The 27,357-nt window shown below is 47.8% G+C and overlaps 4 protein-coding genes across 6 annotated transcripts; 2 read left to right on the forward strand and 2 right to left on the reverse strand.

Annotated features, from left to right (window-relative positions):
• Window positions 1-2,738: 2,738 nt before the first annotated feature.
• On the reverse strand, window positions 2,739-3,787 carry LOC131216218 (cuticle protein 19.8-like). Its single transcript, XM_058210651.1, has one exon. It carries the CDS (start codon window positions 3,785-3,787, stop codon window positions 2,888-2,890), a length of 900 nt encoding a protein of 299 aa, XP_058066634.1. The 3' UTR covers window positions 2,739-2,887.
• A 4,015-nt stretch (window positions 3,788-7,802) lies between these two features.
• LOC131213174 (alcohol dehydrogenase 1-like) lies at window positions 7,803-9,175 on the forward strand. Its single transcript, XM_058207160.1, has 5 exons — window positions 7,803-8,089; window positions 8,153-8,386; window positions 8,452-8,625; window positions 8,697-8,860; window positions 8,917-9,175. The coding sequence occupies exons 1-5, from the start codon at window positions 7,997-7,999 to the stop codon at window positions 9,035-9,037; spliced, it is 786 nt and encodes a 261-aa protein (XP_058063143.1). The 5' UTR covers window positions 7,803-7,996; the 3' UTR covers window positions 9,038-9,175.
• A 2,492-nt stretch (window positions 9,176-11,667) lies between these two features.
• Window positions 11,668-23,453, forward strand: LOC131212314 (uncharacterized). 3 transcript variants are annotated; one of them, XM_058206146.1, is made up of 5 exons: window positions 11,668-11,782; window positions 19,870-20,227; window positions 22,002-22,076; window positions 22,141-22,394; window positions 22,468-23,453. In XM_058206146.1, the coding sequence occupies exons 2-5, from the start codon at window positions 20,108-20,110 to the stop codon at window positions 22,655-22,657; spliced, it is 639 nt and encodes a 212-aa protein (XP_058062129.1). In that variant the 5' UTR covers window positions 11,668-11,782; window positions 19,870-20,107; the 3' UTR covers window positions 22,658-23,453. The 3 variants fall into 3 exon arrangements, with proteins under 3 accessions (XP_058062129.1, XP_058062111.1, XP_058062120.1); XM_058206128.1 differs by having other exon boundaries at window positions 11,676-11,782; window positions 19,858-20,227; XM_058206137.1 differs by lacking the exon at window positions 11,668-11,782 and adding an exon at window positions 11,932-11,978 and having other exon boundaries at window positions 19,858-20,227.
• Window positions 23,454-24,057: 604 nt separating this feature from the next.
• Window positions 24,058-27,357, reverse strand: LOC131215664 (protein P200). Its single transcript, XM_058210055.1, has 3 exons — window positions 27,268-27,357; window positions 25,852-25,983; window positions 24,058-25,494 (listed from the first exon to the last, which is right to left on the reverse strand). Exons 1-3 carry the CDS (start codon window positions 27,355-27,357, stop codon window positions 24,058-24,060), a joined length of 1,659 nt encoding a protein of 552 aa, XP_058066038.1.

Raw genomic sequence — 27,357 nt, forward strand, 5'->3', positions numbered from 1 at the left:
ACGCTAGTTTTCACGCTTCGTGTAGCCCCCCAGTGACGTGTTTACGACCCGTAAACGTTTTGACAGAAGCGCAGCAGTTTGGCATTACTCAGTAATGTCAAAACATGGACCCCCCAGTAACAAAAACTAAAATGGCTGCTCTCGCGCTCATCGGTACTGGGACTTACCTGCAACGAGAGTGGTGCGATCTGTAAAATCAAAACACATTTAATGGCAAAGGTTTGAACGTAATAACAGATTGCATGCTTTACCCGTTGTTTAGGCCTCGTCTCGATTGGGGGTGGAGCGCTATCTGCGAGGCTGGTCCGCTTCTTAGATCTCGGTTTGCGTATCCCGATAGGGCGGTCACCTCGTCGAGTCATGTAAGTATCAAGGTCTTCGCCTAATATAGATGACGCAGATCTCAAACACGCGAAACTCCTTTTACACTTCTCTGGAGAAGCGTTTAGCGCTTGCGCTATGGCCTCCCACGCCAATTTGTGCCCCACTGCTAATTCGCCTCTAGTTGTGTAGCGCACTACAGGGTGGTGCACTGTACACTGCTTGTACAAAAGCGGCAAATCCATCGACCCTGGCTGGTTGGCAAAATCCGTTTCCGCCATATAAAGATCGATGGATTTGCCTGCTTTCCCTGCGGCAGTGCACAAATCCGCCCATGCTTTTTTACACTCGTCTGGACCCAAACTCATCTCATCACTAATGGACTTCCAGGCGTCCATTTGGCTTTTCACAAATGATTCATATAATTTTACTTTCAAGACTGGATAATTGTTTACGAGTTTGTACAGTGTTTGCACATCAATATCTCCACCCGATTTATCCATGGTGAGAGCTAGAGCAGAACTGAAGTCGTTACTACGACACGCAAGGACCCCCCAGCGAGCGTCTGTCGCGCGATATTTTTCCCCGCCCAGCGGACAAAGCGTTTCGAAAATGCGTTCCTCGTTTGTTTCGTTTGTTTTGATCGCGAAGTTTGTTTTGATCGCGAAGTTTCGAGGCAAGTTGGAGGTGTCGCTGATGGTAAGTATGTTAAAAGCGTTGATTTTTATTTAATTTCTTGTTATTTTTTAGATCACAATCTATCTCCTCACAGACATGGTCCAACCGTCCACTGCCGCCGGGCCGTGCCGGGATGTGCTATTTTAAAAGATGTCAAGATAGTGGAGCCGCCCGTCGCTACATAGAGCTACTGTGGAGATCTCTGGGCACATCTGGATGTGGAGGCTCCCGGTCACTGGTTGCTGGTTGGCACTTGGCATTGGCATCGGTCCCGTCTCACTCTTCACCGCCTCTGCCACCGGTGCCACCACCGTGATTGCTGGTGGCCACGCTGCGGGAACGTCCCGGACGGTCGACTTGTACGCCGGGGTGGTTCTGCTGCTTTCACTAGCGTTCATACCGCTCAACGCCAGGACTTCTTAGCTCCGTACTTGTGAATCTCGCGATCCTTCCCTGTCGAACGTAAGTGCGAACCGGAAACACACTGCCCGGTGGTTTCTGGAGTCTCCAGAATTGCCCACAGCCCCACTGTACAGAGCGCATCGTTTTTACTTTCGTCTCGTTAAACTGTTCTCCTCGCAAACCTATGGAGGATAACATTACATTGGCCGCGTTGCTTTTGCTTCGCCCATCGCAAGAAGTGAACATTGTTTCTTCAACGCTTGTGCTTATTGTTGTCGCGCCCCACGAAGGAAGATGTACAAAAATCAAAGTGAAACCGAACGGAAAGTGGCACGGCGTGGCATTAGCCCGGAGGCGACGTTGTACAAATATTGCTATTACATAATATTTCCTAGACGTTAGTGCTATTTATTTTGTTAGTTGCAACCAAATCATCGATTCAACGATCATGAGGCAGTGAGAGAGAGAAAGAGAAAGAGAGAGAAAGAGTGAATAGGGAAAGAAGAATGAAATCACCGATCGCTACTGTTTAATGATCCTGCATGGTGCCGATCGAGCGGATCACTTTTCCTCGGATATTTTCGTTTTACCGATATCCAATCTGTTCTTGCTTTTGTTACGAATTGATCTACAATCCTGTTCCCTACGCTTTTGTTGCCCATCATCATCATCATCTGAATCATTTGCTCTACCATCGCTCATCACAATCCTGTTGAATCTGTCCGCTCTCTCATTCCTTACGCATGGCAACAGTGTAAATACAGCGACCAATACCAGAATCGTGAAGAAGGTTCTAAAGTAACGCAAGTAACGCGCCAAACGCCCGACGAGTCCGCGCCGACGACGCGTTCTCGTGCAGGGAATAATATATGATTAATATTTGAACACATTTGTAATTCGAAACGCACGGGATAGAAGCCTCAAAATAAATTGTAAAACAAAGACAAAAAATAAGTGTGCTACTAATCACCCAGCCTGTAAGAATCGTGAAATGTACCGATTTTGGTTCGATGAATCAGGATTTTATCACCTCAAGTCACGATACCGATAGCGGCTGTAAAAGGAGTTTCCATAAAAGGTAATCACAAATTATGTCACTCGTGCTTTGGGGCTTATGCGGATCATGCTTATCTTACCTTCTCCATTTAACACTAGCTCCAGCAAATCGTTTATTCGATTCTAGAAAGCTGCCTCTAGAAAGAAGGGTGGATAGAATGGGTTGGTTCTCGCCAGGATTGGTACAGAAAAAAACGCAGTCATGTTCTTTTGCAAGGTTTTGTCACCTCCTTCTGTCTCGGTATGAGCTGTTTTTTTTGTTTTATTTATATCACTCTGGTTTCGGTATGATCGGTTTTCGTTGTGCTGGCCTTCGCCCTGACTATGCTTTGCTGTACAAATATCGGATCACAGGGGTATCGGGTCGTGGGGCAGGTCAGTGTGGGCTATTGGCAGTGGTGTGGATCGGTGCATTTGGGGGTCGGTGAGCTTACTGTAGGCTGCGTGCCTTAGCTTCGGCGACGGCCTTCAGGTGCTCCTCCTTGGCCTTGGCGACCTCGGGCGTGTCCTGCACCGGCTCGGGCAGGGCAGCGATCTCTGCTGGCTGCGAGCGGGCGATGGCCAGAGCCGGAGCGGCCGCGTACCCGTAATGGGCGATCGGGGCCGCGGGCAGGGCGTACGACGGTGCCGCGTAGGGCAGCGGAGCAGCGGCAGCGTACTGGGTGTAGGCAAGTGGAGCACTGTGGGTGTAGGTCGAGTACGAGAAGGAGGAGGGAGTCTTCAGCTCGATGGCGGCGGCCGGAGCGGCAGCGTACGTGGTGTAGGCGAGGGGTTGCGTTGCGTAGGCGAAGGAGGCTGGAGCAGCGATGGCAGCGATCGGGGCAGGGGCTACGGCAGCGATCACTTCCGAGTCGTCCTTCTCGGCGGCAGCGTTGCGCAGCTTGGCACTGGCGATCGCGGCCATGTGGTCGGCCTTGGCTGCCGCTACCTCGGGCGTGTCCTTCACCGGTTCGGGGGCGATGCGCGTCTCGATCGGAGCGACCGGCAGGTTCGATGCGGCCACCCGGAATCCGTTGAGCGCGTCCGCGGTGTACGCCACCGTCTGCAGCTTGTTCTCGGCGTCCACGTAGCTGTAGGAGCCGCGGGTGATGCCATCTAGCGACTTGGACTCCGCCTTGGCCGACAGTCCGCCGTTGTATCCATACGAGTACTGGCCGAGTTCGTCCTGGGCGTGGTACTGGCTGGACACCTCGGCCGCCGGTAGCGAGGCCAAGTACGTGGTCGGGGCAGCCGCGTAGAACGCAGGGTGGCCGCCGGCCGCGTACAGCAGCGTCGAGGGGGCTGCCGTGGCGACGGCCAGCAGGGACGAGACTACGAGGAACAGTTTCATATCTGATACGGGAGTTACACGGTTGCAGTTGGAGATTGCAAATCGGAAGCGCTGCTGGATGGCTGGACCACTCAGTACTCGCTCGAGTCGGAGGACGGAACACGATTGATGCTGTGGACGTTAATTGGGCGGCGTATTTATAGTGCGGCGCGTTCTGGTGGCGGGTTCTGGCGGTTCCGTATGCCCAAAGCCCGAAAGCGGTGCCCCTACTATCCTGCGGGATGAACGCAAAGCGCACCCTCTCTCGCGGAACCGGTTCATTGTTCCGTCGACCGTCGAAAGCATGAAGCGGCTCGGGGCGGTCGCACTGACCTTGCGACAGATACCACGGCGGTCGGCCGGCCCGGGTCGGGTTTGTTCTGCAATTGCTTTGCCGGTTACCGGTCGCCGGTACTCCTGGTTCGGGACAGGGACGTGCGTGACGAGATCACACATTCACTTTCATTATCAGTTCGGTTTGGACCTCGGACAAGAACAGGATCGCGACGCCGACCCGGATGATACGTGGAGAAGATGGAGAAAAATGCAGCAGCTAGCACGCAAGTGAATGCCGCATCCGTGACCATCACCTTCGAATGTGCGAATGTGGATGCCATTCTAGATAAAGGACAGTTTCGAGAACGATCCTGAACAGCGTTACTGTTTTGAAAGGAAATTACTACTATTGAAATTACTAAACCCAATGAATCTGCGGAGAAATGCATTCAAATAATTAATAATTTAAGTGAATGCTATTTTCATTATGCCTCCTGCGGATAACATTGCCAGCACTGGCTATTAATCGAGTACTCAAGTTAATCAGTATTATAAACACGTTATTCCTGCTTAATTCGCTATCCCATCTGCCTGATCGTTTACCACGCGTTTATCGTGAGGATGACCGCAGTCCATTTTGTGGTCGACCCTTGATCGCCACTAGGACACCAGAGGGATGCATAAAATATGTCGTACCGGAGCATGTTGCGGCCCTGGAAAGGTCAAGATCGATCAGCACTGCTACCGGCATTTCAGTAACCGGCTTCGGTGGTTGGAAAGAAAACCAAAGCCATCCATGACCCGTCCACTTCCACTCCAGACAACGAAGACCGGAGCGTCTTGGCCGATGGGGATAACGATTATGATAATGCCCGGCCCGGATGGCGGTGGCAGTGCGCCCGTCGCGCGATATTAAATGAACCCTTTGCGACGCAAACGTAACTTTCGCCAGGGTTTTTTGAGAAAACTTGGCAAACACTCTGACTTGCTTGATTTTGAAAGACCGAAATGGAACTCAGCTCTAGGTGATCGCAAAGATGAGGAGCATTAGCCTAAAATTCTGTCTTGTTATCCGGAAAACTTTTGTTCAATTTTGAACCATTTTGAGAAGGAATATAGAGCTGTCTGAGTGAAATTTAAATCGATAAAAGTGTGACAGTTAACAATAAACTTTGCAGAACACCGATCAATGCGAATACGCATGAAGGGGTTTAAGCGCAGCGCAGCGAAGTGCCGCAGAAAGGAAGATCGTGACAATTAATAATATCCACATCGAATAGGCCGACGCATACGCTCTGGAATTACCTACCCTTTACACGCCTCGTAAGAATGCGCAGAAATACTATCATTAAACTGAAACACAGAACATGTATCTCTGTGTCGGGGGCCGCAGCAGCTGGCGGATCGCAGGGGATTGGCATCATGTTTTAGCCTCATCGTTCAGCATCATTCTTGCGATGCTAAGGTGACAAAAGTGCCGCGTGCAGAGAGCAAATATTTCTTACGTAAACGTAAACCAAAGCCAAGAAACGTCCGCGAGTTTAATAATTTGCGTGAACAGGAATGATCGGTGATCGCGTTCGATCATCGTCAAAGCCATCCAGGTTTTCTTTTTGTACGACTGATCAGTTTCCTAATAGGTTCGCGTGATCACTTACGATCAAGTCTGTAGGATTGCCCACGCACTATCACGTTGTGTCAGTCAGTGACATTTTAATGTCGCTACAATCAACACCCAGAAACTTGTGATGAATTACTTGTTGTGGGCTGGAGGTACAGTAAATATTTTAAACGCGAATTAAGCCTTTCTTTATTAAGTTTCCATTTAAGGCTTTATGTTGTAGTAGGTTCATCACTCTCTACTGTGATACGTACATTGATTTCGATCCTCGTGAACCCCTGTAATGGTTTCGAGGTCTGTGGTGTTGTTTGCTTAACATTGCTAGAAGATCATTCTGTGTCATGTAAAAGCAAGAGCATCATGTTACTGGCGCTACATCGTACAGTAAAAGATCTTCTGTTGAGGTGGTCTCGATTTCATTGTTTCTTTTCATTATTCACCTTAACACCAGCCTCATTTGCATGATTTGTTATTTTGAAGTCCGCAGTCAATTGAGAATCCATCATTCTTGGCACATGCTCTTTAGAGTGATAGCGTTTGCCAGGTGAATTCGATATATCCTTGCGGAACAGGTTTGGTTGCTCTTGATGACTGGCACTCTGTTCCCCATAGTCTAACGTATCAATGTATCGTAAATGTTAAGCTACTTGTTTTGTGAAATTATTTGGCCCGATAAAAATGTAAGGCAGGCAAACTTTCAGGATCTTTGCTATCAAATATGTGAAATTTTATTTCATCCCTCTCCTTGGAGCACATGCTCGACCGGTACCGTCGCCGTTCTCCATTTCGGTAGAGCAACTATCAAGTTTCAAGTTCAACCAACTCCGGCAAATCGGCGACAAGTACGGCGTGGCGGCGTGTGGGGTTCGTAGCAGTTAAGCCGATACGAAAAGAATTTCATAAAATGTCACCACCGATTTTACTACCGCCCGGCGGGACCATGCCCACATCCGTCGGTTGAGGTACGGCTTAAGCCTCGGCGCCACATAGGAAATGTGGCCGGGTTGAGCCGAAAAGGTAGTTGATATTTACCACATTTGTCGGGCTGTTAACAACTAAATTATTGACGCACGGTCGCAGTATGAACAGAGCCACTTTACTTAGGGGCCGTTTCCGTAGCACCTGCGGTTTATATCGTGGCAGCCCCGGTCGGGAATTGGGAAACCAAAGTATTACTAGTACCTAATAGGCTAAACGACATTGAATCAAAAATTGGAGTTCTTGAATATTGGAGTTCAGTAGGATAATAGTAAATGGGTACAGGATCGGTGAGCAATAACGTGTATTAGTTTTCGTAAAACAAAACCAACAACCTTGAACTGGAACCGGTTTATCGATCCAGGGGAAAATGAATCATTTTCCTTGACGATCGACACGTACAGACGATCCGATCTGTCAGGCAGAGTCCCTGTGCTCAGTTCCGGCACATCGCTGTCGTACGTGTGATAAACGATTCCGATCGATCGTGTGCTGGTGGAGCTTGGCCCCTTCCAAGGGTCTGATACCCTAGCACAGCGAGACAGGAACGAGACGAGCTGATCATTCCTTTGAAAGTCGTCCGAGGGATGGCCGTCCGGTTTCACTCAGATCATGGAAATGAAGGAAAAATAACTTGCGAGTTAATTACCGAACTCGGTTCGACTACTCCCAGGAAATGTCCACGATTTGATAGAAATTTATCAGTAAAAACTAAACTTTAACAGAGGTTTCACTTCGTACACAAGTGGCGCTCAGTAAAATAAGCTATGGTCTTAGGTTTGGTTCTAATAAACAAACATGAAAGCCTGTCGATCCTGGGTCAGTGTAAATCGTGGATTCGAGCCATTTTAGGTTTGCTTTACTTTTGCCAGGTCATCTCTCGGGGCTAATGTCGTGCTTTGCATTCTCGGGCACTGCTCAGGTCTGGTGTCTAAATGTTTAATTTGGTCAGTGGACGTTAATTGTGATAATGGCCCAGTTAGGAAGGGGGAAGATCACCTCACGCATCGTCACATCACCGATTAAGCACCGATGCTGGACGTACGCGGTACGGTGTCGCACGTCGAAATCGCTACGCGTGGGTCAAGGAGGGAAAAAAGATTATCTAATCTTGGAAGTCATTTGGAGCTGAGGTTTTGGTTCGTGTGCAGTTGTGGTTAGAACGCGGCACCGGTTAGACGAGTTTTAGCGAGCCCGGCTCCGAGGCAGTTACCCTTCGTAGCCATCCCCGCAGTGTATTACTGTTAATTGTAGCTCACGGTGCACCAAGCGCAGTCTTAACTCAGTCGCAATTCCGCTGCGCAGTTTTTGTGACAGTTACTCTTTCGTGCCCTTGCCTGTAAACTTGCCTTGCGATGTCTCTGAAGAACCAAAATGCCGTCGTGTTTGGCGGTTCCAATGGCATTGGGCTGGCCATCTGTCAGAGTTTGCTGAAGGAAGGTGTCCAGGTAAAGTTTGTCAACTTCTTTGTGGAATGGTATCGACGTTATCGACGCTGATCATGCTTCCAGAAACTCTACATCCTTGACGTCCAAGATCTCGCAGAGTCCAGCCGCGTGTTGTTGGAAGGCTGCAATGGGGAGGCAAAGGTTCTGTTCAAACACTGCGACATAGCTAACCGGGCGCTGCTGCTGGAGATTTTGAAAGACGATGTGTTCCAAACGCTCGGTACCATCGACATTCTGGTGAACTCGGCAGGAATCGCTACCGTCGGTTTGCCCGATAAGACAATCAACGTCAACCTGGTAAGCTCGTGCGTCGCGAAGTGGGATGGAAACCGATCAACTGTTTCGCTCATTTCGTTTCACAGATCGGTCTCATCAACTCCAGTCTCTTCTGCCTGGATCAGATGTCACGTGCCAAGGGTGGCAAAGGAGGCGTAATTGTTAACGTGGCATCGGTGGCCGGCCTGGAACCGATACCGTTTATTCCGATCTACAGCGCGTCGAAGCACGGCGTTGTCGGGTTTACACGATCCCTGGGGGTATGTTTGTACTACATCATGTTGCGTCCTTTTGTTGTTCCGTAATATCTGTGGGTTCGCGTGTTCGGAAGGTTCCACAAATTTACGACCGTACCGGCGTGAAGTTTATCGCCATCTGCCCCGGAGCGACGAAGACAAAACTGTTCGAGAGTCAGCGCTCCAGGCAGGTGCTTGTTGAAATCGACTTTTTGCAAGAGATGTTCGACGACTACGTGCAGCGCTTCAAGGCCCAAAGGTAAGGCGCAGAATGTAGCGTTGTGGGAGTGAAGACTTAAGCCTGTTTCCTTCCAGCCCTGACGTTGTTGGCCAGTGTGTGGTACAAGCGATCGCCGAGGGAGAGAACGGTTCTGCGTGGATCTGCAACGAAGGCGTCATTATGCCGCACGTATTTTCAGAGTCACAGTTTTTGTGAAGCGAGTTTTGGGGGAATCACCAATCTAAAAGTTCTAATAGTGCAAGCGAGCATTTGTTTTTGGAATGAATTTGTTATTTCGATATCGTCATGTCACACGATGAAAATATATGAAACTTAAATTCGTCAAAATATGGAGTGATTTTTAGTTGTACTCATTTTTGCTTAATATGAAACTACTATTCGTGGGTTATTTCTTGTTTTGGAGAAAAAGGCTGAAGTATTCCTGTACAATATGAGATTAATTGCCACTATATATTGTGAGTTCTCAACAAATGCTCAAAATAATAATTAAGAAATCGCGTTGCAAACTCACCCATTATTTTGTTACGGTGCTGTTAATAGGTATGTAAACACAGGGAAGAGTAAACACAGTCAACCGTCGTATTTGAAATTTCAAAGAGGTTGCATGCAAGGAAAAATTAAATTTCAATTTTGTGTACAATGTTTTGGAAACGCCTGAGCTATGCAATCTGCATGACACTAAACTGTTTTAATGCACGATCGTCGCCAAATATCGAATTTCTGATAGAAATCTAATGCCTTATGAGTGTAAATGATCGTGGAGCTTTACCTATCGCAGTTGTGGGAATTTTGACACCATTCATAGTATCCAACCCATAAATTATTATTGAAACGTTTGACAAAATACTTACTAGTCTATTTCTGCATCCAAACTTAAATCGATATTATCTAACCGATAAAATGCATGATCAATCGCGATATCGTCATAATGGTCACAATAACATATTGGTGACAGATAACATATCTAGTTTAGGAAAATATAACTAAAATCCTCACTTTTGGTTTATAGCCTCCTTTTCCCCATAGGTGGTCTGGTGCGGGTCTTCGTGAAATGTCACAAAACGGTTGTTCGTGCGGTTCATCAGGCTGTAATTAGTACCGTTTCTTGGCGCGGTGCCCGAAAATGGTACGATCATCACGAGCGCACGCACGTGACGCGTGTCGGAGTGCCGCTGGTCTACATTTTGTGGTGTCACTAAACGTACTTTGCTACACGGCTAAAGGGTCTTATATTTCACTAGGGTCTGTGGCGATCGACAAACAAGCGGCAGTCACCGAAGACACGGCACGGTTTATAAATAATCGAAACGCAGGTCGCTGGTGACCATTCTTTGCGCCATATTGTTTTGACACTGTGTCTTCCGTTTGAATTCTATTAATTTGTGTCATGCAGTTTTCACATACAAACACACAACACAAAGAGCAATATACCGGCAGTGGCACGGTATGTTTTCATGGGATCTTTAATGACCCGAAACATTACAAAATTCAACGGGTCCGGAAAATGATCGACTATTCGGGGCCATGAATAATGCAAGCGGGTCAAACTTTTGCTTTTCCTGCAAGGATTTCATAGGAACAGCACCGGAAAAGATTTGAGCATTTTGAAATATTTTAATTACGAAATCATGTGGCCGTTTGCTTGGCAGCAGTGAATGGTAGGGAGCTTTCACATTCTTACTGTAGCGAGTATATTTTGCAAAATTTACATCATCAGCCGCCGATCATCGGAGAACCCGCGAGTGAAGCAAAGGATACTTTCGCTGACTGTTTTTCGCAAACCAATGTGAAATTTTCACTGAGAAATTCAAATTATTTTTCATTCTTAGGGTTATCACGCACGTTGTCTTTGAAAGTCATTCTACATCTATACTTCATATTCCGTTGAATGTAAATCTGAATATTCAACGTGCTTAGCACTACCTTTTATGTGGCAATAAAAATTGATCGTTTATCGAATGTTGTTCTAAAATGTTGGTGTTCACAGATCTACGAAAAGTGTTACATTATATTCGATAAACATACATTATTTTACAGAATTTCATTTGTTGCGTTAGTCTTGTGTTGTTGTTTGGCGGAGTCGCAAGTAAATGCTGTTCGAGTTACCGACTAATTCCAAAAGCATGTTGACCGATACGCAGTCGAGAGGCGAGCGAAGAACCTCGTGCCATGGTGCGTGAAACAGTTCGAAAAGTGAATTCGCGTGCCCCCGGGTTACTGATAATGTTTTTGTGCGCGGAAAGTACACGATTACAGCCGATAAGGGCGCGATAGGAGGCACTCGGCACTCGTTCGATTGAAGTGCAGAGCGAACCAGAAAACTTAAATGATTTCATTTATTAGTTGTTTGCTTTTGCAACGAGCAAGCAACAAGTGCCAACGGATGGCAAGTAGCCGTACTGGAGAGCATGTATTCCGCAAACCTACTGCACATGTTCTAGCCCCACCAGTAGAGGGTAGCGAAATGGAACCGAACCAAAAAGCAGAAAAGGGCGCCGGAACCCTCGGTCGGACCTCACGAAGGGTCGCACATGATATTCTTCTCCCCCAGTAGCGAGCTGGGCCGGGCAAAAAGATCAGATCGGGCGGCAGACCCCCGACAGACAGACAGTCTAATAGTCGAACGGCGGGGTTCCGAACGGCTGACTAATTCGCCGACACTGAGGGGCACAGACACATTAAGCCAACTCTTTACTCATTCGTCCCTCTCGGTCCCACGCGCGCTCTCTCGCTCTCTCTCCCGGTCTTATCGCCAGAGCGGCGGTCGGTCGGCGCCACGCAATGCCGCTGGCGCAGGTGAGCTCCGCGTGGCCTCGCGGATCAGTCATCCGCGAGCCATCGTCCCATCAAGGCACGTTAGACGCAGGTTTCTGCCTACCAAACGCCGTACCGTGCGAGAGCTGCTCGCCAGTTTGTATGTGTGCTGTGTGTGGTGTGAAGGTGCGTATACGGCGGAACGGACCGGCGGAAAATATGTAGGCTAACCCCCCTCGGTTGGGTGGACCGAACTCCGAGCCACACGCGGTTTCGTGAGTTTTTGCCAAAACGTCGGTAGTGGTGACGGCTTAGTGGTAAATCAGGTGCCAACGTGAGGTCAGGATTGCCGTCGAGACGCACCGATAAGGATTCGCCATCGGTACGACCAAACGACGGAATGGTCGAGGTGATTCACTCCCGGTGCTGTTCGCGGTTGGCCTCCGGTTCTTCACTCTCGCCTGCCAGGTGTTCGCCTGGTGTGCTTATCACAAACTCAGCACACGTGAAATGTGCGGGCAAAAAAGGCGAATATGCAAATGGTGATGGAGACTTAACGGAGTTTCCCAAATGCGGGTCCAGCTGTAGATGGGAGTTTACTCATTTTGTAGTGCCTTCACTCGGATGAAACGCAACGGTTTGGCCGGAAATGGTGGAAACGTGTCAAAGCATGTGTCCGATCCCATCGTTTGGTATCATTCCGGAGCCTTCTCCCTATCGCTCCCGGAAGTGCGTCCTTTTTGGGAGAAAGGTTTTCGCGAAAGTGTCCGCTATTTTCGCGCGAGTAGAAAACTCTCCATCGATCAAGTGTAACGACTCCACTCGGTCCATCAGGACATCTGGTCGATAATGGCGCGCCGCTTGTCGAAAGTGGCAAATCAAAACGTAACCTTCCTTCTCTTCTTTTGGCCAATTTGCCAATCGGCCTGCGCGGTCACCGCTCGTTCCGCGCCCCACAATTGGCTTCAATTTAGCCAATTACTAGCAATGAGCGGTCCGGTCCGGCCCGGCCGGTGGCCCATTCCGTTTGTTTACATCTCCTTGGCCGGGCTTGTGCTCCGTTTGGCGAAGCGTAGGTCGACGGCGGGCGGGTCAGGCCCTTTTCGGTGTCGACGTGACCTTTGCCTGCCACACGATTGTTTACCGATGCCGAGCCGTGGCCAGAGTATGTGTGCATTTGTTTGGTTGCCGATTTTATTCCGGAGTCAACTTGCTTGCGATTGCGCTAAAAATAACGCCTGGAGCTGATTTGGGGCGGCCCGGGGTTGGCCGGGGGTCGTTTGTTTGGTATGCCAAGCAAGCGGTTTTCGGAAGACGGTGAGGGTCGCTGCGGTCACTGTTTACGTTTGTTGGTTTCGCGAACGAGTCTAATTAGACGCCACTCATGAGCTGGTACTCGAAACGAGGGAGATTTGTGTTTCGGCAATTCAGAGGCCCTAGCTCAGTGTTCTTCGGTTCGAGAATCATTTTCATAACGGCACACCGGGCGAATAGGGCGAATTCGCCTACAATATTGCGAATTGCCGATCGCTGAGGTCCGTTAGGCCCTTTTTGAGTCGGAAGATAACGAAGTGCGTGAGTGGAAGACTCTTATCAGGATGCCTTCGAAGCACGAGTCATTCATTGTCGTGGTTCTATCTCCAGTCAGGTTGTTTGGCGAGTTCCGAAATTTTTGTGGATTTTTTTCTTAACATCTGACTCAATTTTGTGAGGTGTTTAAAAGATTTCTGCATGCCACTTTTCAACTGCCTTTCCACGGTGGCAAGTGGCTAAATTGGGCCAGAACGAACGTTTTCGTTGGTACTCCGTCTTGTTGTTGATTCATGAGTCTACGTGGTTTAAACAATGTTTTTATCGAGCTTCGACAGTTCTTCGGTTTAAAGTGATTGCTGACCTTGCCTCTATGCAAAAAATGTATAAAATTCTAGGCCAGGAAGCTGATTGGTCAGCAATGATTGTTGCTTCATCATCGGTTTCCTCCCAGCCCAATTTTGGTGAGCGATTTGGACCATACGCATGTTTTTGAGCCACTTTCATTCTTAACGTTACTATTCAGTTGACTTTTTAAATATAAAACTGGGACATCCCTTATCATATCGCAGTATGGAGCTATTGGGGACTTATTCATTAACTCGATTGCAGAAAACCCCAAAGTTGATGGCTCTGTCCGCCCTTACTGATGAAGTAATAAAAGGTTTGTAATGCTAATGAGATATTAGTCTCACCGCACGAGAGCTGAAACCTGAAACATCTGCTTGGGTTTAATGGAAACATTATGAGCATCTCAAGATGGTACACTCTAGGATCCAGTGGTGCGGTGTGTAGCGGCATTGGAAATCGTTCCTTGCTTCACCGGCAACACCTACTGCGCTGTGACCCACATCCGGTTCTGGAAGCCCACCGATTTGCGTTCTCCAACAGGCGGTTCCGTTGCGGTGAGTGGAATGCGTTGCCTATCAATTTGTGGAAATGATTCCATCGATTGAATAATTCGAGTGTATTCAGCGCTCCCCGTTAGAGCTCCCGGTGTGTAGCGGGCCATAGCTGCGTCAGTTGTTTGCTGGGCCCGGTGGGATGGCGTGGGTGATGATGGCATTGCAGCATAAGCATACCCCGCACCGAATCCAATCGCTACGCCCGGGGGTTTTCGACTCCCTTTTTGGGCGGGAACATCGGAGAGGTTGTTTCAGGTGGGCCTGCAATGAGCTTAGAAGGGGTGTCCAAAATGAGGTGTTGTGCGAAATGAAGGTTTGCAGAAGACTTGGGACATTACTGTAGGCCACGCGGACCGTTGGTTGAAATTATCAGCAACCGAGCGGTTTACTATCTCCTATCTTAGTGTAGGTCGATCGCCCTTCCAGGTTTTCCTCGATTCTCGCTACGCGATAAGATAACAGACGGCAACGCATCCGCTAGCGTTGACGCAAAGTAACCACCTGAACCACCGGAGGGGCCAACATAACCTCCTGTTTGTGATGTGGCTGGGTTAATGAATATAGCAGATGGTTTCGACCTACAGAGTGGCCCTCTAAATCGGCAGGTTGCTGAAACTCAATCAACGCCTCAAGTCTCCAAGAAGAACCTCTCGCTCGGTGGGTCTCGAAAAGGAGGTTGAAATGAATCACGTCAATAGCTAACGCGGTTTCAGGCACTCTTCGGCCATCTTAAGGCCACGCTTCGTTAACCTGCACTTCGGAGTCTCTTTTGGACGGGTGTGAAGAGTGAGAGTTTACGCCACGGAGTCGATCGCCAAGGCCAAGCTCATTATGGTTGGTGGCGTCGATATTGGTGAGTCACCTGGGCGCTAAATACAATCGTTTCACTTTCTACCTCAACTGATTGGACATCGTTCATATCTTCCACAACGCATCAGCCCGGGAGAGATGCTTTTTTCTTTATTGATGCAGCCACTTTAGACACCGGAAAACTGCTACCCTCGCAAGAGCCGGTCGGGTGGTCGGGTTTCCGGTTGACGGGGGTTAGGATACTCCGGGCCCACTGGCCCATTCTGGCCACCGCGTGGGGTAGCAAATGAAAGGGAAAGAGAGTTGGTGCCACAACAGCCCATAATGGAACCATAATGGACCCCCAAAACGCGAAGAAAAGTGAAATGTGGATTTCGCGAACCGTTAGGTGGCCCGGGCCGGAAACTCCAGCCAGTTCCTCTACGCACGGGGTCAGCCCGCGAAGCGAAGGAGAGCAAAAAAAATTACCGTGAAATACCGTGTGATGCTTTTGGGAACGATTGGGAGGAAGGCCCTCGGCGCAGGCTTGTTTCCTGTCTGCGCCGTCGATAGGAACTTCGCCGCCCACCGGAGCCTTCTCCCACCAACGCGATGTCATCTGTTCGTACGTCATTAGCGTGCGAATGGCACTGGCGGGTTGTTCAGCTGGTCATCAAGGTAACATCAATCACCGATCGTGCCGACCGGGCTTCGTCGACGAACGAAATGGAGCAAAGGGATGATTTATGGCACGGTGCGGCACTTTTTAGTGACCGGAAATTGAAATAAAGATAAGGTTTTGATAGAGCCTTTCGCCTGGTTTTTGTTTGCCATTTTTCTTGTGGTCCGTCTGTCTGTCTGAGTTTTTTGGGGACAATCCCACATGCAGGCCTCAGAAACGCTGAATGCAACATTTGTCTAATTATTTCCATTTTTTCGCTGAATTTCGGATGATCTGCCAATATTCTGGGCTCGATTTGATCAACGTGGCGCTCTCTTCAATCGTTCTATTGCCTTCGACAAGGTCTGTACGAAGATCGGCTTGTTGCACTCGTCTTTGCACCGCGCCCAACCGATGCCGGTCAGGCATGAACTTTGGGTCGAGCGAATCGAAACAATAGAAACGGGGGTGAAAACTGACCGTTTTCGGGCACCCCTAATGCCGCCACACTCACTCTCGTCCACCCGACGAAATTTTCCACTTCACTTTCCACCTTTCACAGATCCACCAGCACCGTGCTATAATAATGTTAATGATTTTTATTTCAGTTTTGTATTGCTTTTGGGCCGGTTTTAGCTGAGCTTCGACGCCGGCCGGTGCACCTTCGCCGGTGAGCTCTTCGATCGGAAGATCTTCCGCCGGTCTTCGGGTTGGTTCCCAAAATTTTCCGACGCCATTTCCGTTGCAAGCGGCCCAAACGCACCAAACGAATAATTGCGGGGCAATTTACCGGGCACCACCGTTTTGTACGTGAGCGGAGAAAATGGTGTCCCGCGTACCATCATCGGTACCGGCATTGCTACCGGCACAGGGATCCGCAGCATCCTCCATTGTGAATTGTGTAAACGGCGTCGATTGCCCGGGCCGAATTTGGACCATTACTTGGGTGTCCAAAATTTCGGCCCAAAAGAAAATCTGCCGCCATCTTCACGAAAGTTTCCGGTACCACTCGCGGCTCGGTCGGAGGAGAAATTTTTCCCTCGGCCGATCGGTAGGCAGGCATTGGCTTTGAAGCAGTGTCGTGGCTTTTGGCGAGAGGCCGTCGATCGTAAGAAAGTGTTTGCATGCGGCACAAGGCACTGCAATAAAAGCATTAAATTGTTAACAAGTCAAGACAAGGTGGCTTTTTTGGATCGCTATTTAGAGATCGACAAGAAAGATTTGAGCCGCATTAAAAAAACACAAGACTGGCTACAAATTATATAAATTGTTGCGTAGACGCGTAGAAAAAATACTATATGAAGCGCGAAATTGAAAATAACCGAACCACTTCAACTAAAAATTTACAAAAAAGTTGTTAAATCGTTCCAAAAAAATGGGATTGAATTGGGGAACACCTTTGACCCGAAACGTCTTCCAATTAATTACAAGACAAACACTACCGAAGAAGCTGCCACAATGAAATGTCCGTTGCGGATTGTTTCTGTTTTTTCAATCACTTTCGTGTGAACAAGTGACCGAGAAAATAGAGAAAGAAAAAACTCACGCACAACACGCAAATTACACGTTGACAAGCTGATAAGTGGGCCACCATTTTGCCACCTTACCACCTTGAGGACATTGTCACCGTTTATGAATTGATGGGTCTTTGTGGTTCCATTTTTCCACTCATACCCCGTGTCGATCGTGGTTGTTATTGGAGTAACTTCAAACGTTTTATGAGTTGACCAACTGGACAAGATAAGATAGGCCACAGACAAGGGCAAACTGTAGCATTTATGACTGATGACCAACAATACGAGTGCGACACTGACTACAACTGATAACAACTCTTCCAGTGGAGGCATTAATTCGCTTTCCGAAACTGGAGAAGGAAAGGCATGTCTTTCAGTGTGAAGCCATTTGTTCACCAAATGATCTTACGATGGGCTAATCTTCTGGCGATCGTCGCGGGTAATGAGATGAGTAAAAGTGCAATCAATTAACCGATTTCGCGCCAGCACGGCTCCAGCCTGGCCCGAACTGGGACGAGATTAAATTACAATTAATCCACTACCTGTTGGGAAGGGCGAACGCAAGTAATTGATAGAGGCATTAGCAGCATAAGAAAGGCAACCCCCGGGGATGACACAACAGGTGTTTCCGTTTAGCGCAGCTCGTCCGTGACCGACCCAAGAAACGTCTCTCTCTCTCTCTCTCTCTCTCTCGGAGACGGAGCATCACCGATCACGGGGGAGAAACGAAACGCTCTTCTCCGGTGCATGTTCCGCCCCGTGCGTTCGTTGCATTTTGCGGTGCATCGTTAGTGAATATTTCATGACTCATCGTTTCGACTGGCATTTAGCTTCACCGGCTTAGTGCACCGTATTCGGATCGTGCTGTGGGGCTAAATATGTATGGTAGATCGATGAACTGGCCGGCGTCTCGTTGGACCACGGCCAACGCTACCGACGGGCAGTATAAATAGCTCTCTTCCTCTCCTAGTGATTTCTGTGGCATTTCTTGCACACCGGGCACAGGATTATGAATATTACATTACCCCCGTTTTTTCGGTTTTTGGAATAGGAATATTTTTGTGGGTTGTTGTTAAATAAATAAAAACGAATGAATGATGAATATTTATTTCCTTCTCTTTCTACCACTCTCACTGTCTTTCGAATATTTACATGAATTAATTTAATATTGCTTTTCATTTTTCTTATTCAAGATTGTTATCATTTTGATAGTTGATTAATTGGCCTAATATTCCGCTACCAACTTAGATTGTAATGTGATTATTAATATTTTATGCATTTTGTTTAGAACAAACATATTTCCATTACGAAACGAGGGGCTACAGTGACGACTTGCAACCTTTTCGCAACTCACAACCAACCGGCCAGATGTAAATTGCACACCGTCAGAAGCCGTACGAGGTGGCGTGGCGTGTGGCGTGATGTTTGAGCCGCGTATTGGCGTAAAAAAATAGGCCGCGTCCAACCGGAAGTAGCGCTAGCGGTGGGTGGGTGCCACAAAAGAACAATAGCACCCGTGCTGGCGACTGACGTAGGCCTTGCTGCGGTCGCTGGGGCGAAACAATCGCCTGCACGGTGTGAGCACCTTTCGTGCATTTCACGCCTTTTATGTTTATTTTCATTCGCCCGATCGATTCGATTTATAGTGTGTTCTCTCGTCCGCCTCGCGTTTCGTGTTTGTTTTTTGACCCATTCGAGAGACTTATTGTTCAATGCTGACGCACGCACGGAGCAGTGTTTGTGAACATGCACCGAAACGCAATGCGGTGTTCGGTGGTTCGGAGCAATAAATTGGGAGAGAATTGTGACCTGTGAGTCCTTAAATTTAACAACCAACTCTCGTAAAAAATGGCAAACTCTGTAAATTGATTGCCACCATTTGTTGGGTCGTCTAGAGCAATGGCTAACGAAAGTGCAACTAATAGTAAGACTAATTGAATCGATGTAAGGAGTAAAGTTTGGCACTACAATACAAAAGCCAAATGGAAGTGTTGTGAAGGGAAGCTGCAAACAAAACGATGAAACGGTGGAGAAACTTTGTACAAACTTTGCCGAACTGCACAGGGGACGGGCCCAAAGTTGGTAGCTAGTAACGCTCCCGCTTTCTAACCCCAACTTTACGATCTACCTCTAATGAGGCCGTCGTTGGGGGTGGTGGGAGGCGGCGTTTGAATATAAAAAGGTGATTTCACATACTTTTATTGCGCGCCCGGTCACTGTGCCTGCGGTCGGGTTCCGAAAAGTCGATTGAAAAGCTTACGGAAATAAATGGAAACATGATGCGCCACGTGACGATGAATTTGGGTGTGTGAGAGAGAGAGAAAGAGAGAAAGAAAAAAAGAGAGAGAGAGAGAGAAAGGGGTACACTCCATATAAATTTAGTGTGACTCTGACGTGCCGACAGCGCGAACTGGAAGTGAAGTAACCGAATACCGGGGTTAAACCGTCACAGGTGGCTGACCACCGGAGTGGGATGGACCTGCCGGATGACCAGGGCCCACGGTGAGGGTTTTGATTTTCCACAAACAAGCCCGCCGGTCCGCCGGTCAATCAGCAGAAAAGGGTCGAAGCGCTACGCACGAAGATGAAGCTTTTCCTTTCGATGCCGTGGCGTTTCGCCGGTTTTCCTTCTCTTTTCGGAAAACGCATTTCACAACGCCTCGGCGAGCCGTTTCAACCGCAAACTGGCGACAATTTGTTGCTTGTTGGGACAACATGGGTTGCGTCACGCCATTTCATAACGCGCCGGTCGGGATTCGGTTGGGTTTACACGCTTCGAAATTGTTGGTTGGCCGGCTGTTTGTTGATTTCAGTTGGGTTTTAATTCGATGTGTTCGGCACCGGAATACTTTTATTTTCCAGATATGCTTGCAGATCTTTCGCTATGCTCCAGCGCTTGGGTTTCGCCGCGCGTTTATGACGCATTCGGTCACCAGTTCCGCGAAGCCTGACGTGCGCTCTGGCTAGCAAACTAGCGGTTTCCATTTCTGGAAGAAAGTTCTCGGAAAAGACAAAATAGTGACACAAATTGAAGCATAAGAAAAACATATGCCAAGAAAGTGCAAGAAAGTGAATCGAGTGATCCATCTGAAACCATCCGGCGGCTACGAAGATGTCTGCAAAGATCACGACCGGTGGGCCAGCCACCGCTCCGGCCACTACCAACATCAACAACAACAACGATTCCCCGGATGTACAGGTGACGGTTAAGGATCTTCCGATCTCGTTTAAGGTGAGCAGGGGCGAAGGGCAACTCGGTGGTCCACTGGACCGGAAATAATGATGATGTGCTCGGACGTTGTTCCGCTTGCGTGCCTCGTCGTGTGAGGGCATTCTGTACATCGTTTTTATACCTGAAAAAGAGTAGAATCGAGGGGGAAAGTTTTCCGCTGCATTGTTCCGTTCTTCCGCTTAGTCCCGTCGATGTGCGTCACACCCACGGTGTTCTGGGTGCATTGTTGGTCGCCCGTCAACCATGAACTTCCGTTGGGCTGCCGTTGATCGTCATGGGCCCTGAAGTTGGCTGGGCTGGATCAGGTGGACCGGCTCGGATGTCATCAGAACCCTGATTTCGTGGCCTCGCACAGGCATTGGGCCTCCAATTAGTGTTTTTACCGGTTTTTGTTGTTGTTGATTTTCTGAGTTTGACTTTTGTGTGTGTTTTACTCATTAATTAAACTTCGATTTGAATAATGTTAATGGACATCAAATGTACCCCCATAAAGCATTCATTTGCTAGGTTTAATGTTAAATGTTTAAATGTTTAAAAATAGAACAAACTGAATTTAGAGTTGGAATCGGAATAGAGCTCTTGTAGTTTTTAGGAAAAACAGTTCCAAGTTACTGTTGGAAATTGTTTTACTACAATTCTTTGCATCATGATCTTAATCTTTATCAGACATTGAAAGGTTAGAATTCGTATTGAAAAAGAGCTCAATGTATAATATAATACTTTTTAACGATTTGAAACAGTGAAAAGTTTGGACACTCTTGTCATACGAGGAAAGCTTCTTTTGATCGACTGGTATATTACATTGATCGGTTTAGTGATCGACAGTGAGTAATTCTTGAATTACAACATGTTGCTTACAAAATCTGTATCACGAAATATATGATTTGCGCATCTTTAACGTGAACTGACGAATTTGAAACATTTGCCTAGAAAAATCAAACAATCTGATTCAAACGAAGATTCAATCGATCACGATCGATCATCATCGATCAACAGTCCTTGAGTATTGAATTTTACTCTAATTAGTGATGTGGGTTAAAACACATAAAATAGTGTAGCGACTCGACGTAGCATAAAACGGGATGTTGACCACTACCTCCAGTACAAGACCCGTATATGAGAGGTTCGCCGAAAACAATGTTGCCGCATGATGCTGGGCATTGAAAGTATTGTTGCTGCTGCTGCTGCCTGTAATGCTTTTGCCGATTTCTTTTCTTTAGCTATCACAACAGAGAGCAGCAGCACACAAAGCATAGACTCTCTCGCACACAGCGCATGTTTAATTGTATGCTTTCATGCTTTGGCGCTGGCCGATTGTAGCTAACTGGGACAAAGCGTTTTGAAGCATTGTTGAAGTTTCATTTAAATATCTGTTTCGCCTAGGTTGAGGGCTCTTTTCTGCTCCCTTCGTGTGGATCGGTAGACCGGTTCCAAATGGACCTTCGGAACACGCCAAACGGAGCCAATGTTTGGTGGCTGCCGATGAACGTGGGGACGGCGTTCAAAGTGCATTGTTGTGTCGGGTTCGACACTATTGTTATCACGCGGCGGGAATAGAGCATAACGCTTGACCTATCGGAAAAAGCGAAAATCATCGTTAATTACGGTTTTGAGGATTAGACGTAGGTACTGGATGGGAAGCTGTTTTATTTGGCTTTCTTACAGTAAATGAATGAAGCATAAGTTCACCCATGAAACTAAAATATTCTCCAAAATTTAGTCCTTTACCTTCGTTTAATATGTTTTCTTTTCTTGTATTTCCTACACCCCAAAGGTCAAGTATCTTGGCTGTCAACCAGCGACCGGTTTGTGGGGTATCAAGCATACGAGGCTTCCAGTCGATCATCTAGTAAGTGCCAACGATCGCGCTCCCGTACATTGTATTTTTGAGTTCATTTTCCTCGCCTTCACAGGTCAGCGTCGCCAAAAACCTACCCCCGAACCGGATTCTTCCGTTCTGCAATCTAACGGTTTCGCTGGACGGGGTCAAAATTGAGTCGATCACCTCAAAGGTGACGCAGGTGTCGAACTTTACCATCGACACGATCTCTTACGGTGTGCAGGACCTCGTCTACACGCGGGTCTTTGCGATGATCGTCGTGAAGGAGAACTACAACCTGAAGGAGAAGAACCCTTTCGATGTGCACGCGTTCGTGTGCGATAGCAGGTTGGTTGGTCCGGGAGAATGTTTTAACCCAAGTTCACCCATTTTAAATCCAATTCTACTTCCTCATTTGTAGGGCGATGGCACGGAAGCTGACCTTTGCACTGGCCGCCTCCTTTCAGGACTACTCGAAGCGGGTCAAGGATGCCGAAGAGAAGAACGTTAGCGGTGATCCGGAGAAGACGATACGGAAGAAGTTTGCCATCGACCTGCGGACACCGGAGGAGATGCAGCTGGACATTACCGAGCAGGAAACGGAAGCGTGATGCGTCGAGAAGCCGACGACAATATCCAATAACATGCACGCACAAAAAAAACCGCGCACGGAACCAAACTGAGTGCAAATCCTAGTCCTAAAACGTACGCTCCGTAAAGGAAGCGTCTAGAGTAGCGTCGCCACAGAGAGATCCGCTCGTTAGCGAGAAAGCCCGAGACCGATGGGGTTGCTTACGGATATCGATGCAGATACCAAATGCAGGGTTTTGTTTCTATACTGCTTGTCGTTTCGTTTGCCACCTAAGAAATTTATTATGTTTTAGAACTGCTTTTATCCTTTTTATACAGCTGAGCGAAAAGTGGAACGAAATGATGTTGTACAAACGATCAGACAGGGAACCGTAGACAATAGTTTTAAACGATAAGCATATTGGCTGGGGCATATCCAGCGTTTCGAAGGTGCACTGTATAGTAATTTTAATACAATAAACGTTTATGAGTGCAAATGTTACACGACCGAATGACGTTCTAGTATGGAGAAGAGAAAGCCCCCGAGAACGATACCATATTGCCCCACCAAGGGTTCAGTCGATTGTGAATTACCTCTAACGGAATGCTTAACCAACCTTAAGAAGATTAAAAGACAGTAACGAACTTTATAATGAACGAAACTGACAAAATAATCCGAACCGTGGCTAAACGATATATCAACTGATCAAGTATTGATCATTTTAAAAGAGTGATTCAAATGTAAAGGTTTTGAATAGCTTTTGCTGTACATGCCATTTTGCAGCTGATTTCATAAATTGTTTTGTTTGGCTAATAAACCAAAACCGACAGCACATTATTAAATGTAAATATCTATGAGTCAGTCTTTAAATAGAATTCTGTTCAGTGATCCTCCCCACATAAGCACAATTGGAATATTATTTCTTCTGCTTCGTTTGGTTTATCTATTCTAGGCAACCTAGAGCAAGATCAATAAACTATTCGAATTTTCGTGAACAATTGTTGTTTTTGCCTTTCGGGACTCAGAATTCGGGATTGCTGAACAATAAACATCGCACCATTAAATTTTACGGATCGTGGTTCAGCGCCCTACCCCTAATGCATTGGCTTTCTTCCATCAAAGTATCGTAATTTCTTTCATTGGCCATATTTCACAAAGTCGTCACTCCTTCAGGTTTCGTTCTGGATTATTTGGAGCACTTTACTTCGACAGCAGTTCGTTCGCTTTGAAGGATGCCGTCTAATCATGGACATAGCTAATATCGAGCAAAGCCGTGACCGTACCGAGTTGGGAGTTTCGAGATTGAAATAAATTAACTTAACCTACGGTGGACGAAGGGCCGGCTCGCTCAGCCTGGCCTCGATCCACAATGAAGGGGCTCAAACAATCGCCATTGAGCTGGTTATTGGAGGTTGCGAGTTGCGATGTCCACTTCCATACCTACTTCGCCCGAATGGCGTCAGCCCGGAAAAGGAACGTTTTCCTTCGTCGAATCGGCGCCCGCTTGGTGACGGAGTCCAGATGGAACTCGGTCGACACGATCAGCTCCGGAAGGTCGCCGTGTGATCGCTGTGGCAGCATCTCTTCGGCAATGGCAGGACTTTCCAGTGGTCGTTCTGGCAGTTGCGGAGCTTTCAGGTCATTTGCTGACATTTCTTCCGCATTATTAACGGGTAGCTCGCTGCCGTGTACCACCTCCGGTTTGACGTCAGCCACTTCCGGTGGAGTAAATACGGGTATCAGTTCGTCGCCGCTCACGACGGCTTCCGGTTCGGATGATTCACCGATCTTTTCCGCACTGCTCAACGGTTCTGGCGACAGGTCACTAACCTTCTCGCTGCTTACCACGTCACTGTCGAACAGTATCGCCACTGGAATCACGTGCTCACCGATGGTATCGGCCGTTGGTGCTGCTACCATATTGGCCACGGGTGTACCCATTTCGGGCAGAACTTCGTTGTGTTCCACGGCAGCGTCACTGGTGGGCATTGCAATTTCTGCCTGGCCATCTGCGGTAGAAAGCTGGGGTGGAACTTTTTCGTTCTCTTCTACGCCCAGATCATGGACGATCGGTTCCAGTTCCTCCACCGTTTGGACCGCATTCAGAAGCGAGGCGGCAGCCAGATGTGGCACACCTGGTGGTGAAACTTCCGCTTCGTATGGAGTTGATTCGACGCCGTCAGTGATGTTTGTGTCATCCGCGGGAGAGCTTTCCACTTCCACGTTAGCAGTGACATCCATGGGCACCGTGGATGGTTCCGAGACAAGGGTCGGCACCTGTGGCGTGGGGTCGTCCATTACTTCAACCTCTTGCGTATCCTCGCCGCTTGTGGTCTGAACGGAGCCGGGGCCCTCTTCAGTGTCCAACGATCCGGCTGCCGCCGGTTCCGGTTCGTCCATTATCTCTTGAGCGGAATTCTCCGACGGTACGTCCGAGTCTTCCTCCTCTACCGAGTCAAACAGATCCGCACTCACTTGCTGATAAGCGGGTTGATCCGCGGGCCGGTATTCGTCATCCGTCACGACCATTGGAGGTCGAACCGCATTCTGCATCGTATCGGTCATTGGAACATCATCTTGAACACCGGTAGTCTGGGGTTTCGAGATTTCCGAAGATTTTGATGGCGCTTGAGGAGTTCCTTCTTGTTCCTGCGGCGAGGCGTCTGGCTGCTGCTCTGGCTGAAAAGTCTGCTTCGCAGGCTCCGACTCGGCTCCCGTCGGTTCGTAACCTTCGCCCTCCGGGTAATACTGCGCGGAGTCCTCGCACGGATAGCCCAGCTGGCCATCGTGAACGCACGTTTGATACATCTGGCTGAACACGGTTCGCTCGGCGCAGATAAAACTGAACCGGGCTTTGTCTTGGCAGCGATGGAAAATCTGTTGGCAGAGTGTAAAGAGAGCGGAAGAGAGTTCACACTTCTTCTAACATAAATTTTCCAAATCTCTACATCTGACTTCAGAAACTTTTTCTAGACGAATTCGAAACAGAATCATGGTACCAAAAAACACTTCCTCCGCGGGCATGGCTACCAGGACACCGGCTAACGACTTGTTGCCCTTCCTACACGTCGCCTTGAAATTGAACCTAATTGAACTGTTCGATCGGATGTGAAAATAGAAACGGTTTCCCTCTAAATATGGAGCACCTTTCTCCGCCATCCGAGGATCGTAAATGGGGATTCCTTCCCGCCAGCTTTTGGGTGGTTCGAGTTCGGCCCCCAAGCTTCCCCTTACCTGGCAGTCGTTGTCGATGTCGACGTAGAACCCATCGCTACGGTTGCCGCACGCAAACGAGTGATTAATGTCGTCACGTATCTCCTCGGCCCCGGCAGGCAACACGTAGCTGTACACTTTCACTTGTTTGCTCTGGAATGGAAGACACACGTGTGGGTGGAATTAGTCGGTGGATTACTGGCCAAGACGCCAAGACCCTCATACAGCCCCAAAGCAGCCCGAAAGTAATCAATAAAATCAAATTGTTACTAATTCATAAAACGTTGGCCCGAGGACGGGCCGCACTTATCGGACATGTAGATCGTCGGTGCGGTAGTACGAGGTGGCGCTACAAAGGGGTCCCAAATTTGGTACGCACGGGTTCATTGGACTGTGGGAAAGTCGGAATCGCCGGAAGCTATTACGCCGGGTGGGAAGTTTTGATGACGCTGCCGAATCCGGGAAGCCTTGTCTGTCGGTAGCGATCTGTATCTGCTTCTGCGAAGGTGCTTCAAACAGGTCCTACAGGTTACAACTAGAGGTCAACGGTTCAACAGCTGTTACTGTTCCGATGAGACTTTCAGAAGTTAAGGTTGAACCGCCGCGCTCAATTGAAGGAGTGTTTATTCCCTTTAGTTCCAAATAATTGTTTGCCGTCCAGCTTTGAGGTGTTGGTATGGCTCAAAGATATCTATCGCAAATTGAATGTTGTTTTGACGAATGACATACAAAGGCTATGCTTAACTCACCTTTGAAAGAAATTTTATGCTAACGCTTGAAGTCCCAGCTAAACATTGACGATACGTTAATGATGGAGCATAATTTTAGAACTCTAACAAGAACACTGAAGAATGTGCATTTTTGTAGTGCATCTCTGGATTCAATCAATGAATTTTGGATAACAATTTAAAATTCAAGATATTTTCATATGCATTTGTTGAGGAGGACGAACATGAACATTACAAATCTATCTGCCCTGGGTATTATATTGTCCACTAAGGTCTTCGAAACTACTTTTGTTAATAAACGAAGTAATTGAAGAAGAGTGACTATAATTTTTGAAACGAAGAACCTTTGGTACTCACCACAACGTACTTTTAATGAAAAACCGGTGAACTGTCCAATCGTGACAACAGAATAAAATAAAATACAAGATAAGCTATAGTGCAATGGTTTTCTTCTAGACTAACTGCTACATTCCATTCCCGATCATGTAAACTAAATCAACAAGTGTTTCTTACAATATCGCTATTGTTTATCCGACTTCAAAGGTCCCATTAACAGCATTAGCCTAGCATTAACGGTACCATTAAGAGCTGCGCCAAAAAGCCACACAACGAAACCACAAACCATATTTGGGGTCTGGCGTAAATGGTGATAAACCGCAAATAGGGCAGCCTATAAATGGGACAGCACGGCCGGCGATGAATCACTTACTCGACTGGGCAGCGTTCTGGCACTGGTCATCGCTACCGTCCACAGCAGTAGCACGAGCATCGCTAATCGCAGCTTGGCAGGATACACCAT

Source organism: Anopheles bellator, chromosome 1 (genome assembly GCF_943735745.2).
Source record: "Anopheles bellator chromosome 1, idAnoBellAS_SP24_06.2, whole genome shotgun sequence".
Taxonomy (NCBI): Eukaryota; Metazoa; Arthropoda; class Insecta; order Diptera; family Culicidae; genus Anopheles; species Anopheles bellator.